At 41.6% G+C, this 16635-nt stretch overlaps 1 protein-coding gene and 1 long non-coding RNA gene across 2 annotated transcripts in view; both read right to left on the bottom strand.

Annotated features, from left to right (window-relative positions):
* Positions 1-16635, bottom strand: part of LOC309867667 — a 720752-nt gene that overhangs the window by 240414 nt on the left and 463703 nt on the right. The gene's annotated exons all lie outside the window — the stretch shown is intronic.
* Positions 1170-9629, bottom strand: LOC309866542 (conserved oligomeric Golgi complex subunit 2-like). Its single transcript, XM_082734325.1, has 4 exons — positions 8328-9629; positions 7331-7510; positions 5554-5681; positions 1170-5006 (listed from the first exon to the last, which is right to left on the bottom strand). The coding sequence occupies exons 1-4, from the start codon at positions 8352-8354 to the stop codon at positions 4964-4966; spliced, it is 378 nt and encodes a 125-aa protein (XP_082590451.1). The 5' UTR covers positions 8355-9629; the 3' UTR covers positions 1170-4963.

Here is a 16635-nt window from a genome sequence, read left to right as displayed (position 1 = left end):
GACTTCTCTCAATCAGCAGAATGTTTTCAAGGCTCCTCTGTGTCGTGGCACATATCAAAATTCTATTCCTTTTCAAGGCTGAATAATATTCCACTGGCTGGATGGATCACATTTTATTTATCTGTTCATCAGTTGATGAACATCTGGGTTGTTCTCACCTTTTTGCTATTACGAATAAACCCTAAACCTTCATGCACAAGTTTTTGTGTGGGCATAGTTTTTTTCTTGGCTCTATACACAGGAGTGATATTGGTGTGTCCTATGGCAACTCTGTGTTCAGCATTTTGAGGAGCTACTAAACTGTTTCTAATGTGGCTGTGCCATTTTCCAAGCCCACCAGCAGTTTACAGGTTCCAGCTCTTCACATCCTTCCAACACCTACTTTTGGGTTTTTTGATAGTAGCCATCCACGTGGGTGGGAGGTGGTATCTCACCATGGTTTTGATTTGCATTTCCCGAATGATTAGTGATGTTGAGCATATTTTCACGTGCTTATTGTCCCATATATTTTATATATACCTTATATGTATCTTTAAATATATATTATATATTTCATATTTTATTTATATTTAAATACATATTTAAGAATGTAAATATATTTACATAAATATATGATAATGTAAAATATATTTATATATACATTTATATATTAATGTATACATTTGAATATTGAAGAAATGTGTATTCAAGTTCTTTGTTCATTTTTTTAAAAGATTTTATTTATTTATTTGAGAGAGTTTTATTGAGAAAGATCACAAGCAGGCAGAGATGCAGGCAGAGAGAGAGGAAGAAGCAGGCTCCCTGCTGAGCAGAGAGCCGATGTGGGGCTCGATACCAGGACTCCGAGTTCATGACCTGGGCCGAAGGCAGCAGCTTAACCCGCTGAGCCATCCAGGCGTCCCTCTTTGCTCATTTCTTAACTGGGTTGTCTTTTTATTTGAGTTGTAAGAATTCTTCACACAGTCTGAATGCATGTTCCTTATATATGACCTGCAAATATATTCTCCCATTTAGTGGCTTTTCTTTTGACTTTGTCAATGGGGTCCTTGGAAGCACAAAACTGGGACATTTTGGTTGAGTCCCATTTATTTGTTTATTATTTTTTTTTAAGTTGCTTGTACTTTGGTGTTATGGCTGAGGAGCCGTTGTTAGATTCAAGACCACTAACATTTACCTTTGTGTTTTCTTCTGAAAACTTTATCATTTTATTTTATTTTTATTTTTTAAAAGATTTTATTTATTTATTTGAGAAAGAGACAATGAGAGAGAGCATGAGCGAGGAGAAGGTCAGAGGGAGAAGCAGACTCCCTGTGGAGCTGGGAGCCTGATGCAGGACTCGATCCGGGAACTCCAGGATTATGACCTGAGCAGAAGGCAGCCGTCCAACCAACTGAGCTACCCAGGCATCCCGAACTTTATTATTTTAATGCTTATATTTATGTCTTTGATGTATTTTGGGTTATTTTCTCTGTATGGTGTGAGGCAGGACTCCTGTTTCATTATTTGCATGTGGCTGCTTGGGAGTAAAATACTGTTCTTATCCCCATTGAATTGTTTGGCACCCTTGTCAAACATTAGTTGACTGTAGTTTATTTTCCTTTTTTTTCCCATTGAGGCATTTCACGTGCCATGTATATTATATTTCTAGGAAAAAAGAACCCCAGGATTTTCCCTCCTGCCTGGATTCTTCCTTCTTCATGGCGCATGATGCCAGAAGAATTTTTCCATGCAGTGAAACCAAACTGAGGGGATGGAAATATTCTGCCACTTTTCTAGATCTTTCAGTTATACAAGTCTAGGGCTGGTCATGCCACACTTGTTTAACTTGCCCGTGAGGTTCACAGCAGTTTTCCCAGCTCTGTGGTCATCAATAATTTCAAATTTGCCAATGTACTCATGCTTCGTCATCACAGTGAGGAAATGGGACAATGACTTTGGTGCAGGGCCTCCTAAGAACCTGGCCTTCGCCTCCCCTTTCAGCAGTGTTAATGTTCTTGAGGGCATCTGTGGGACATTTGTTCACACTGTTACTGCAGCACGGAAAGATGGCAGAAAAAGCTTTTTTCCCTTTTATTAATATTTGGTCTTTTTCTCCTTCCCTTTCTCATAACCGAATGAATATTTTCCCTCCGTCATTTGAAAACTGCATACTGTTCTCCAGCTGTTTTCCCCAGAACGAGACCTTGTGTATCAAGAATCCTTATTTCATGGTTATTATACACAATCTTAAAGATTTATGACTGTCCTCTTATTTTACACATGCATACACACGAAGCACTAAATACGGACTTTATCTGAATGGCTAACTGTTGGCCAAGACAGAAGCCAGTTGTAGAGGGAACTTCTAGGATAAAGATATAGTCTGAAGTTTTTGTTCTTTAAAAAAAGCCTTCATGGGGCGCCTGGGTGGCTCAGTGGGCTAAAGCCTCTTGCCTTCATCCCAGGTCATGATCCCAGGGTCCTGGGATCAAGCCCCACATTGGGTTCTCTGTTCAGTGGGGAGCCTGCTTCCCCCTCTCTCTGCCTGCCTCTCTGCCTACTTGTGATCTCTGTCTTTCAAATAAATAAAATCTTTAAAAAAAAAAGGTCCTCATATTTTATTAAAAATTTTAGGTGTCCGAATTCAAAAGGTTAACAATATAGTACAAGAATAATTAAAAATAATAATAATATATCATCTAATAATAATATAATAATAATTTCTCTTGCATAGTCACTGCTGCACACTAGTAAAATGAGATGTTTCTTTTCTTTTCTTTTTTTCTTTTTTAAAGATTTTATTTATTTTATTTATTTGACAGACAGAGATCACAAGTAGGCAGAGAGGCAGGCAGAGAGAGAAGGAGGTAAGTAGGCTCCCCGCTGAGCAAAGAGCCCGATGTGGGGCTCGATCCCAAGAGCCTGAGATGACCCGAGCCAAAGGCAGAAGCTTAACCCACGCAGGCGCCCCGAGATGTTTATTTTCATTTGGGATTATGGAGGGGCAAGGTGTTTTTGGCTCTCCTGCTGAAGTAGGGACTCCTGTCAGTATTGTCTCCACCTTTTTCCCTAATAGTAGCTCTGGAAGATGAAGACGTCCCTCCATCTCCCAGACATGAGGGTTTGACCAGGACATCGGATGGTATAAGCTCATTGACATAGTCTCATGAACTAAGCCCTGGTTTATTGGTCACAGTCATTCTCCAAGTATTTTCAGGAGTAAACTTCAGGTGTTGCCCTTACTCTAACTTTTCTTTCTGAGATTTCTGACTGCAATCGCTACTTCCTGCAGTCACTCGAGGAGATACGAGGCATGTGGCAGCGCAACAGTGTGTTTTTCTTTCAAGATGACAGAATCACTCTTGATTTCTGTACGCATCTCAGATTTTCATATACGAACATGGATTTTGGTGTCTACCCTGAAGAGATGATACGTATGGTGTGAGGCACACTTGTATTCTCATGACACATCACCTGGGTTACCCAGAACTTTCTGGGCCTGGCAGAAAGGCAGAAACCCGGGTGAATTCCTCATTGTTCCAGCAGGCTGTCAGCCCTCAAAGGCCTTCTGGATGTGTTTGTGCATCGCAGTGTCTGCTGTGTAAGATACAGAAAGAGCACAGTAGTTCAGGGGGAAAATATTTAGGAACACATTTTCCAGGAGGAACCAGGATTCAGTTTGGGTGACTCTTGACCATTTTTCATCTTCTGACGACTGAAAGTGGTAGTTAGTCTACAGTCATGGTTTTAACATGCATTTCGAATGTAATGTTAGTTTCCATCAACATAAAACTATAAGAACTGTCTTCCTAAAGGGCATTTGTGTAAGGCCCGTTATTTTCCAGCTTGATTAATGAAAACAAAATTTTTCTGTAATGCTTTCTTCCTACTCTGTATTAGTTTTCAGGACTGGATTGAAAGTGATTTATTGTGGATAGGGTTATACCTGCTCGTGGAATTTTTTTCTGTTCCTGGGTTTTTAAAGGTGGCAGAGTTGACTTTCTGATTTTAATTCATCTTCACTAGATGAAGAATTCACAAATAGGACTTTTTCTTGAAATAACCCTAGCCTGGGGGCGCTTGGGTGGCTCAGGTCATGATCTCAGGGTCCTGGGATCGAGTCCCACATCGGGCTCCCTGCTCAGTGGGGAGCCTGCTTCACTCTTTGCATCCCCCTCTGCTTATGCTTTCTCTAATAAGTAAATAAATAAATAACCTAAAAAACAAAAAGAAGTTGTATTTGACTGGAGCTTCATGTGGAGTGACAGATCAACAGAAAGACAAAGGGATATGAGACAGGAAGCAATGAAGGAAAACACACAGGCGCACAGTACAAACAGATGTTCCTCGGCTTATGACTGCTTCAGCTTCTAATAAACCCATTGTTCAGCTGGAAATCTCTTTAGTTGAAAATGCATGGAAAACACCTAAGCGACTGAACATCAGAGCTTAGCCCCGCCAACCTTAAATGTGTTGAGAACACTTACAGTATTGCACAGTGGGGCAAAATCCTCTAACAAAAAGCCTATTTCACAATAAAGTGTCTGGTATCTCATGTAACTTACTGAACACTGCACTGAAAGCCAGAACAGGACGGTTCAAGGGTGTTGGTTGCTGACCATCGTGATCACGTGGTTTGCCTGGGGGCTGTGCTCGCTGCCCCTGCCCAGCATTACAAAAGAGGACCCTACTGTAGATCGCCAGCCTGGGAAAAGATCCAAACTAAATGCGTATCACTTCTGCACTATTATAAAAAGTCAAAAAACCATAAACTGAACCAAGGTGAAGTCAGGGATCTTTTGTACCAGGTGTGTTAGGGAAGGTCAAGCGCTCCTGTCTGGCCAGGAACCATAGTGGTATGGGGGAAAGTTCCACAGTAGAAAGTTCTACAGTGGAGAACCACTAGGACTCAAGCACCAAGGGTCACAGGTTGCGCCAGGAAGACTGGATGCTCCTCTGTGGGTGATGAGAAGCCACGAGCGACTCAGGAAGGCTGCAGAGCTCTGGGCAGGTGGGACAGCCGAGGGCTGCAATGAAGAGGGACAGGTGGAGCTGGGAGACCAGGTGGGGAGAGCCCGCTACCCTCGAACAAAAGGCGACAAAGGTCTGAACTGGGATGACGGAGATGGTGGAAGGTAATGGGATATTCATGAAACAGAACTGGAAAGCCATGGAAATGAAATAAGAGAGGGAGGGAAAACCGAACATGACTTTAATTGCCATCAGTATAAAACATGTTGAATTAAAATGAATTGGTATTTCTAGACCGATGATGACATCACAATAATGGAAGGAAACCAATTTTGATTTTGAACCTTGTTAAGGAGAAAGTATAGACAAGAGAAAAGCAGAGGCTCTGGAGTCACACAAATGTTACCGTTGAGATTCGTCCCCACTCTTCATTCCCTTCCCTGTAAACCCAGGCAAGTGACACCTGCCTCACAGCACTGGTAACAAATAGGGAAGAGCACACGTTCCCGGGTCAGACAGGACAGCCAGGGATCAGCGGCACATGAGGAGGTGACAGGTAGTCACTAAACTGAGCTCAGGTGCATACACAGCAGTTTACGTCACCTTGAGATGGCTCCTCCTGTGACCTCTCGAAGAAGGCAGCAGTGGTGAGGAACGAACTCCAGGAGATTATTAGCATACATGATCTTCAGGCCGTCCAGATGAGACTCAACAATCTGCTCTACAATCACCTAGCAGAAGGAAGAGCGTTTTATTTTTATTTATTTGTTTGTTTGTTTGTTTTTAAAGCACCTAAAAGAGAAGTATGAACTATACACTACAGAGAAAAGAATCGAGTAAACTTTAAAAATGCACTTCGTCCTTCCTCATCCCCACTCAGTATGCTTTCTAAACAGGAGGTAAGTAACAACGGCACAAAAATCTAGGTCCCGGGATTCGGGAATACTACTTCAACCCTGGGGGACACAGAGGCTGAGGGACAGAGACTGGCCTGAAGCTAAAACATCACACACACTCATCTGCTTCCCTTCTGAGCTTAAAAGCGAAATACTGTATCTGCAGACAACAGCTCTGAACCATCTTCACCATGGCCTTATCCTCTACGGTTTCCAGAACAGGGAAAGGGCTGATATGGAACGTGATGGAAGAAAATACATCTTATTTTGCTGTAGTATTTTTTTTTTTTTTTTTTTTTTTTTTGGTGAGGCTGAGTTGCAGGAGGTGAATGACAAGCATACAAACTTAAAATACAAACGTGGCCACAGTTCATTTAACGACACGGAAACGTAAAGTACTTCCCTAATTTAGCATATTAGATTCAGTTCAATGAAAAGGGCATAAATTAAATAACTAAAATATTTTCATTTAGTGACAAAGAATAATGTGATCTTTTTCACCCCCACAGAGAGAGCTATGAACTATAATAGGATACATACAAAGAACTGACAGATCATTTACTTTTAGTAGTCCTAATGAAGCTGAGAAGATTACTGAAATTAATCCTTCAATTTCACTTCTATCACTGGGATACTGTCCCGTTTTAAAACTGGAAGCCTTTCATCCTGAAGTCATGGTGGGTAGCTTTATACTTACCAGACAGAAAGAACACTCGCACTGGCAGGTGACTGGAAGAAAGCCCTCAAACGCTGAGACTGGCTTCATGACTTCTGTCAGCCTGAACTAGATGAAACCGACGCTCTCTAAATGGGAAGCTGCTGATTGCTGGCGGCCTCACACGGTGCAGCCCATACTCCAGCTGCTCAGAGGCAGGATACACTGACTCCCTGTATTTAACTGTATCCTCGTAGGTCAAGAACACTGGGTAACCAAGCTCCGGACTTAAGGTACTACCCTGCTAACTCGCCCTTAAAAACCCTTTATCTTTGAATATTCCCTCCCTCCCACCTTCCTAGCCTGGCAAACTCCCCCATGGTCTTCAAGACTTGGGTCACATCAATTCTGCGAAGACGTCTCCCCTCACGGACTTTCCCTGCACACAGAGCTGTCTTCCAGCTCCTCCAGTGGGCATGGGCGCCTTGGTGGGGTCACACTTTTCGGCAACTTCATTAATGTATAACTTAGGGAAATGGAAATTGACCTGAAAATGTTCTGATCCGTACCTTCTTCCTAGGCAAGTCCCTCACCCCTACTAAATTAAGATGATCCCTGAGCTATGGCATCACTGGAAGAGACCAGAGCGCATGCCTGATTCCTGCCATGCTGATGGGCATCAAGCGGGAGCAACCTTTTCTTACAACCAGAAGAGCAGGAACTAGGAGCATCTTCAAGGAGGAGCCCTGAGCTCTCTCGCACCCAGTCAAGAAACAAAGCCAGATTAGATGCTCTGTGTTTGCGGAATGAGGTGCATGGGGGCACAAACCTCATTCATGTATGGTTTCACCAGTCCTTGACCGACTAACGCCTCTGCATCCTGTGTCTTGTCAATTGTAGCGTAAGTCCGGAGGCAGTGCCGTATGATGTCCACATTAGAAGTCTGAAGCCCTTCTAGCAGCAGGCCTCCCAGGGACTGCTGCAGCATGGCTGTAATGTAGGCTATACGCTGCAAGAACAGAGAGACCAGGAAAGAAGGTCCAGGTACAACAGTTTCTAAAAGCTCAAATATATGTGTATAATTTATATACATATGTGTTATATATATAAATCGAGCCTCTAATTCTACCAGAATATATGTAAGATTAAAATCCCAACATTTCCTAGAGAATAACAATGAATCTCTTCTCCCCATGATTGCTTTCTTTCTTTCTTTCTTTTTTTTTAAAGGATTTTATTTATTTATTTGTCAAGAGAGAGCACAAGCACACAAGGAGGCACAGGCAGAAAGAGAAGCAGGCTTCCTGCCAAGCAAGGAGCCCAAGGTGGGACTCAACCCCAGGACCCTGGGATCATGACCTAACCCAGAGGCAGTGGCTTAACTGACTGAGCCATTGAGGCGTCCCCTCCCTATGATTTCTTTGAAAGTAAGTCAGCTTCATCAAAGTGAAGTTTAGACAATTACTGAACGACAAAAAGTTATTTGCTTCTTAAGCTACAGAGTAAATCTGACAAACATGCATTTAAACCCAGTCAAGGGCTTTGGATAAATGAACTCTGACTACATCATATGATGTGTCAAGTTACATGAATTCAGAATTAATTTTACTTGCATAGTTTGGAGACTACGCTTGTGTCTTTACACAAAATCTATCTAGTGTGACATAATGGAAGCAGGGTCTCAAGCAGGAGACACTGAAAAAAAAAATTCAAAGCTAGCTTCAAAATCCTGTAGAGTAGCAATTATCAGGGGGCAATGCTAGGTCAAACCAAAATCATCCAGGAAATTCTCAAACAGCAAATTGAAAATCGAAACCAACACTTACTGGTCTTACTTTGTCCAGAAGAGGCATGCCTTTGCTCTGAACAGCATGAAACTGTAACTGGTTAAATTCTGTGGCAATTCTCTCCAAAATCTCTCTAGTACAGAGAGGGCTAGTAGAGACAATTAGAGAATTGTAATTCCCAAAGTTAAAACCTGCCGCCCCCACCGCCCCCCATGCCTTACAGCGCTCAGGCACCTGCACCTGCACGCCATCAATTTTCAGGACAAACTGTCTGTGCAGCAGGCCCCAGGTGTGAGGGGTGAGGAGCGGGGAGGTCGTAGAAGCCACCGACGCAGCCTGGCCCAGGCCACAGGGCCCAGGCAAGGGGATGGAGCTATTTTAGGTCAGTGTGGGTACAAGTGCATGTTTCCACCACGTTCCTTGAGCTCTCCCATTTGTGCCCTTCTTCTCCCTTCTTCTCCCATTCTCTAACCCCCTCCTCTCTCTTGCCCTGTCCTACCGTTCATACCTGAATCCCCCACTTCTTCTCCGCCTGCCTCATTCTCCCTCCCAAGTACCTCCCCAGTACCAACTACTGCTGTCTCCTCAATCAGCTAAAACTGACCGCCTAGCAGCAACCTGGGAAATCGCTCAGAGCAGCAGACTACAAGTTTACATTTACCCAACGGCAGAAAGAGCAAGCTCGGTGCTCCGGGAGCTGGTGAGAAATCACTCACAGTGCATCTGCCATCAAGTGGACTGGATACACTTCCCTCTTGCTGCCCACATTAGAAAGCGTCAACCCCATTCAAAAGGAAGCTGAACAGTGAAAGAAAAAAAAAAAAACAAAACACAACAAAGGCCCCAAAGCCCCTGCTGGGCTCTATGAGGCATCCCACATCTGAGGATGGGCAGTCAGGTAGTGAGGAAACACACTGTAAGGAAACCCAAAATGTCTGGAGACCTGCCACGATGTGCCTTGTCCCGGAGCATCAGAACTGGTGTGGAGGGAAGGCAAGAGCTCCACAGGACCAACACCGAAGCCTAATCCCAACCTCTACTGACTGATCCCATGCGCATTTCCTATTTATCCTTATCTCGGCATTTCTGGGCCTGGCAGAGCATGATGGATTTACCGTGCGCTGACGCTGCTCTGGCTTTCCTGACTCTAGAGCTCAGAGCTGCTCTTCTGGAGAAAAAAGTCCTCCAAGGTAATTCTGAGCAAGAAAGCGCACAATGTCTGTTTATCAAGGACAGTGTTGCAAAGGGACAGGATTGTAGACACAGAGCTCACTGAGGTGTTTCTATCCGAGGAGCACAACAGCAACAGCAAAGTCAGGAAGAACACTGGAGGGCCAGCTCCCCAGGGGCCGAACGAGGACATGGCTGGAAGGGGCCGCAGAGAAGAAGAGCCGCTGGAGACACACGAGCTGCAGAAGGGCTGCGTACAGACTGTCTGCTAAGTGTGGACGAACGGGGGCAGAAGCACGAGTGCTACGGGCTAGAGACACAAGCACAGTGGAGGCTGACCACTTAGTTGAATGCCTTGATGTGAAAGGGGGCAGAGACCTAGGACCAGAGAATCGCTTCCTTTGGGATGTGTCCATTCTTAATCTCCATCATGAGACATGTGGAGCATATGGTCTCTCAAGTTCCTTCCAAATCTAAAACCTTAATTCCTAAAATTTAGAAACCTAATTCCGCCTGCAGGGGGAGGGACTGTTAGCCTCACACAACAGAGCACACAGGGCATCAGGTGACCTTGACGCAGGCAGCCCAGCTGGTATGTGCAGGTATGTGCAGCCCTGGCTACTCCCACTGCAGCACGGTGCTGACAGGATCTAACTACTCATTTTCTGAGTCACTCATCTACCCTGGCTGATTGAAAATTCACACCAGGAAGGGAACAAGACAATCACAGTATAACAAAGAGAGCCATCATCTTTTTCCTATTTCATAAGCTTTTTCTTTCCTGTTTGTAAATTTCAACTGAATGTGTTCTATACTGTTTCATAATAATATAATGCTGGTGCAAAATACATCAATGGTAATACTCTGGGCATGTCTAGGAAAAAAAAAATGAGATGGAGAAAAACCAAGATGAATGGTAAGTATTCCTTAAAGATCAACAGGACTTTGCTACTCCTCAAGGAAGGTGATTCCAAATATACTTTTCCACTGCAAGCATAATGACATGTTGGAACTGTGGTCTATAACCAAAGGGTTTATAGGAATGTGTTATAGATTTCACCATTTCATGCTCTCCACTCTCCTGGAGCTACATTCTAGCCACAAACCTGGATTTTCTTCTTGTTCAGAAATGAATTCTAACTAAGCCGTCCCCGCCTAATTAGACTGGATGTGAAGTAATAATTTATATGCTACTTAGTTAAAAAAAATGCTTACCTGCTTGCTTCTAGTGCAGAGGTTTCTTTAGAACTTTGTGAATTTAAGATTTTTTCAATCTTTTCAACTGATCAAATAACTTGTATAAGCCTCAACACACACATCTATAAAAATAAAAATTAAGCAAACAAAAAACGTCACCATCTTTACTCTTAATCATCTTTATTTCCCATGCTAAATGCAGGAAAATATAAGACCAAAAGTTAACTTCAAATATATAGGGCATGCTATATTTTGAATATTTCTATGAAACAGAATTCTCAAGAATTCAAATCTTAGTTCTAGAATAAGCATACTTCCATATTCTATTGCAAGTTTATAAAGAAAAAAAAACCTAGACTTTGCTTTCTCATATTCTATATTCCTATTTCTTCTTTTCCCCATCCTGAATCTTTCTATGGGCATTTCTTTCCTATTTTTTAAAAAGATTTGTTTATTTTAGAGAGAGAGAGACTGCATGTGCGCGTGCAGGGGAGGGGCAGAGGGAGAGAGAGAATCTCGAGCAGACATCCTGCTGAGCACAGAGCTCAATGCGGGGCTCAATTTCATGACCCTCTGAGATCATGACCTGAGCCAAAATCAAGAGTCGGACGTTTAACCAACTGAGCCACCAGGCGCCCCTCCATTTGTTTTCTTATGGCCCTTTATTCATGTTTTAACCTTGGCTTCCGATCGTACTGACCCTCTCAGTTTACATGTGCATATACCTATATGGCCAAGCACCAAATCATTAAAGACCTTTTACACTACAAATATTATCAAAGATGTTGAGGAACATTATGAAAACTCTCATCCTTAAAGAACAAAAAAATACAAAGTCATCCATTCAATAAATAGTTACTGAACACCCCTGGGAGCTCGACATTCATTCCGACGGGGGGTGGGGGAGGAGGGGGACACGAGAAAATAAAGCAAGAAATACACCCTGCTCTCATAAAGGTTACTGTTTTGTCTGGAAGCGCATGACAAGCATTCTTTGGATAAAAGCTGTGAGGAGATCCAGAGGCGAATTAAACAGAAGGTCCCTCAAACAGGCTCTCTCCCCACTGAGATTTTAACAAATATGCTAATAATACATATAGAAAACATTGTACAGAGCAGCAGGCGAGAGTCAGAAGCCCAGACTCCCAATGCCCGCTGTGCCCCTACATCGTTATGATCATGAATGACATCGGGGACACTTGAAACTGGAGATAGCACTAAGGGGCACACTCCCGGGGTGAGCCCTCAGATGTACAGAGCCGTTGCCTGTCTCACACACCTGAAACTAAGCCAACACCGCATGCTAACTACTGGGAATCGAAAAAATTAAAGTGAACACAAGAATATAAAGAACACAGGATCAGAAAATAACAACAAACCTACGGCAGAATCCTGAGTTTGCTTTGGAAAGCCCACTTCTCCACTAGTCTCTAATATAGGCCTATTTTCTTCACAGGGCCGCTGACAATTTATACAGTCGTTAACTGTCAAGCACTGCACCGACAACAGTTATCACAGTTTCTTGTTCTGGAAAAAGTGGGTGATCTTGAGATCGTGTGGGTACCTCTAAAATTTTGTCTTATTATTTCAGGTAGATAACGTGACATAATGCATAAAATGCACATGCGTGAGAGCTTTGATAAAAACCTGAATAGTGCTGACAAGCTCGCAGAGACAAGAGGAGAGGGCTTCAACTGGCAGGCAGCATAAGAAATCTACTGGAGGGTACCTTTTTCTTCCTTATGTCCTCTTGTTTAAACATGTCGGGATTTTCGACATCCTTAGTCATTGGGGAAATGCGAATCAAAAGCACATGCAGATGCCACGTCACACCCACTAGGACAACTATGGTAAAATAAGAAAAAGAAAAAGAAAAAGAAAGAAGAAGAAAAATGCTGGCAAGAAGGTGGAGAAGCTGGAACCCTCCTGTATTGTCGGTGAGAATGTAAAATAGTGTGGCTAAGGCAGCAAACAGCTCGGTAGCTCCTCAAGAAGTTACACACGTACAATTAACCAGCAGTTCTACGTCTAGGGGTATGACACCGACAGAACTGACAACAGATGTTCCTGCCACAACCTGTACATGAATGTGCACAGCAGCGCTGCTCATAACAGCCAAAAGAGTATATACCCAACGTCCATCAACTGATGAATGGATACATAAAAAGTGGAAGAGCCTCTTACACAACCATAAAAAGGATTAAACTGTTACATGCTACAACACGAGTGAAGTCTGAAAACATTCTACTCTCAGGTTAAAGGAAGCCAGACACAAAAGGTCACGTGTTATACAATTCCACTGATATGAGATGTTCCAGAAAAGGCAAATCCATAAAAACAGAAAGTAGATTCATGATTGCCAGGAAATAAGGGGAGGGGAGAATTGGAACTAAGAGGTTTATTTTTCGGGTGATGGAAGCATTCTGGAATTAGACAGAAGTGACGTATGTACCATATACATAGTAAATATACTAAAAACCAGAGAAGAGTACACTTTAAAATGGCAACTATTATGCTTTGTGAATTATATTTTGATGAAAAATGAAACAACTTAAATATCAACAAGTTAAATGCTAGGATACATTAAAAAAATCCAAAGTAACACTAATCACAGGAACAATGGAGTAGCTACATGAATTTCAGACAAAGCAGATTTCAGAGAAGGAAAATTATCAGGCATAAAGAGAAGCATTACAAAATGATAAAGAAATCGACTGACCAAGAAGACACAATTATCCTTAACGTATGTGTGCCTGATCAACACAGGTGAGATACAACCTAACAGAACTGCAGGGAGAAATAAACAATTCCATTATCACAGCTGGTGACTTCAACACTTCCCCATCAGTAATGGGCCAATCCAGCAGCAGGGCAACAAGGATCTGACAGATGTGGACATTCAGTCCAGACATGGCACACTCAACACCACCATCAATTACCGTACAACAGATGTACACAGACAATTTCGCCCAGTAATAGTGCAACACACATTCTTCTTAAGCTCATATGGAACACTCATCAAGACAGAATAATTCTGGGCCACAAAACACAACAAATTTTTAAAAATAAAAATTATACCAAGTATGTTCTCAGACCGCAATGGAATTAAAAATCAGTAACAGAAGATATCTGAAGAAGTCCAAAATACATGGAGATTAAATGACACACTTCTAAATGACAGGAGACCAGTCTCAACAAAATACAATGTAGCAAAATGTGTGGAATGCTGCTTAAAGGGAAAATACAGTACTGAATGAAAATATTAGAAAAAAAAGATTCAAGTCAATAATCTAAGCTTCCATTTTAGGCAACAACAACAAAATCAAATCTAAAGTAAAGAGAGGATCCTGGGTGATTCAGTTGGTTAATCATCTGCCTTTGGCTCAGGACATGGTCCTAGGGTCCTGGGACAGAGCCCTGCATCAGAGCTTTCTGCTCAGGGAGGCTGCTTCTCCCTCTCCCATTCCTCCTGCCTGTATTCCCTCTCTCACTGACTCTCTCTGTGTCAAATAAAATCACAAAAAAAAACCCTAAAGGAAATAGAAAAAAATAAAAATTAGAGCAGAAATCAATGTAATTAAACCAGGAATTTTTTTTTTAATCAATAAACCCCAAGTCTGTTTCTTTGAAAACATCAATAAAACAGATACACCCTTAGCCCGGCAAACAAAGAAAAAAAGGTAGAAGACATAAATTACTAATATCAGATGAAAGAAGGGAGGGCTACTGCTAACAATCCCAATCACTGTAAATTCAACCAAACATTTATGGAATAATACACAATTCTCTAAAATCTCTTCCAGAAAGTAGAACTAGAAGGAATACTTCCTAACTCATTCTAGGAGTACATTATTACCCTGACACCAAAACCAATACTACAAGAAAAGAAACTACAAACTAGTATCTCTCATGAACACAGACACAAAATCTTCAACAAAAGTTAGCAAATAAAAGCAAACACTATATTAAAAAATTATACACCAGGATCATGTAGGATTTATTCCAGGTATGCAACATTAGAAAATGTTCAACATTAGAAAATCAATGTGATCCATCATATCAACAGAAAAAAAATCACATGATCATATCAATGAAGGGAGGAAAAAAAAAACATTTAACAAAATCCACACCTCTTCATTATTAACCCTCAGGAAACTAGGAATAGGAGGACTTCCTCAACTTGATAAAGAATGTCTCCAAAAATCCACAGGTAACATGATATTAATACTGAGAAAATAGAAGACAGGGAATCAAGGCAAGGATGTCCCTCCTACTACTACTATTCAATACTATACTGGAAGGCCAAACTAATGAAATAAGGTAAGAAAAAAAAACAAAAGGTATACAACCTGGGAAAGAATAAAACTTTGTTCACAGATGACATGACTGTCTACAGAAAATACAAAGACTTCACACCCCACACCCACACCCTCCTGAAACTAGTCAAGTGATTACAGCAAGACTGCACGATACACAGCTAAAATACAGAAGTCAATTGCTTTCCAATGATGTATCAGACAAAGGGCCAGTATTCAAAATTTATAAAGAATTTATCAAACTCAACATCCAAAAAACAAAACAATCCAGTCAAGAAATGGACAGAAGACATGAACAGACCAAAGAAGACATCCAAATGGGCTCCACATCACTCAGCATCAGGGAAATACAAATCAAAACCACAATGAGATACCACCTTACATCAGTCAAAATGGCTAAAATTAACAAGTCAGGAAACAACAGATGTTGGCGAGGATGTGGAGAAAGGGGAATCCTCCTACACTGTTGGTGGGAATGCAACTCTGGAAAACAGTATGGAGGCTTCTCAAAAAGTTAAAAATGTAACAACCCAACGACTTAGCAATTGCCCTATTAGATGTTTATCCAAAGTACACAAAGTGATTTGAAGGGGCAAAAGCACCCCAATGTTTATAGTCAAACTATTGAAAGAGCCCAGATGTCCATCAACAAATGGATGGATAAAGAAGATGTGGTATACACACACACACACACACACACACACACACACACACACACACATTACTCAGCCATTAAAAAGAACAAAATCTTGCCATTTGCAAGGACATGGATGGAACCAGAGGAAGACAAATACCATATAGTTTCAGTCACATGTGGAACTTAAGAAACAACAGATGAATATAGGAGAAGGGAAGGAAAAATAGAAACAGACAGGGAGGCAAATCACAAGAGACTTAACTACAGGAAACAAACTGAGGGTTACTGGAGAGGGGAAAGTTGGGGAAACTGGGTGAGGGGTATTAAGCAGGGCACTTGTTGGGATGAGCTCTGGGTGTTGTATGCAACCAATGAATCACAAAATTCTAACCATGAAACTAAAAGTACACTATATGTTAACGAGATTGAATTTTAATTAAAAAATTAAAAAAGTCAATTGCTTTCATATATACCAGCAATGTACAAGTGGAATTTGAAGTTAAAAACACAAGACCATTTACATTAGCATACCAAAAAAAATTAATACTTAGGTGCAAATCTAACGAATTATGCACAAGATCTATATGAGAAAAAGTATAAAATTCTGATGAAAGATAACAAGCAAGGTAAGATGTGAAGTGGAAAGAAAGTCCATAATCTTGGGTAAGAACACTCAATACTGTTAAGAGGTCAGTCCTTCCCAAACTGATCGACAGACTCAATGCAATCCCAATCAAAATGCCAGGAAGTTATTCTGTGGATACCAACATGTTGACTCTAAAATTTGGATGGAAAACTGGAAAACCAAGAGTCCCAGAGTAGTCAACAAAATATTAAAGAGCGGGGAAAAAAAGGAAATTGAGGATTGCCACCACCCAATCTCAAGACTTACTATTAAAGCTATAGAGATTAAGACAGAAGGTGCCTGGCAAAAGAGACAGGCGCTTGGAACAGAGTGGAGAGCCCAGAAAAACATGCACACACACAGGCAAAGGCAACTCAATGGCAAGGACAGTCTTCAACAAAT

The sequence above is a fragment of the Mustela nivalis genome (genome assembly GCF_964662115.1).
Source record: "Mustela nivalis genome assembly, chromosome: 6".
NCBI lineage: Eukaryota > Metazoa > Chordata > Mammalia > Carnivora > Mustelidae > Mustela > Mustela nivalis.
Note: the sequence above shows the minus strand (reverse complement) of the source record. Positions and strands in the feature narration are given on the sequence as shown.

What these genes read in the sequence shown, in the direction of transcription:
- LOC309866542 (XM_082734325.1), bottom strand. Translation starts at nt 8,354, where the DNA reads ATGCCTCTTCTGGACAAAGTAAGACCA. An exon ending in TTCTGGACAAAGTAAGACCA is followed by an intron (nt 7,511 to 8,327) that starts GTAAGTGTTGGT and finishes CTGTTCTTGCAG; the next exon opens with CGTATAGCCTACATTACAGC. An exon ending in ACAGGAGGAGCCATCTCAAG is followed by an intron (nt 5,007 to 5,553) that starts GTGACGTAAACT and finishes TCTTCATTGCAG; the next exon opens with CCCTCGGCTGTCCCACCTGC.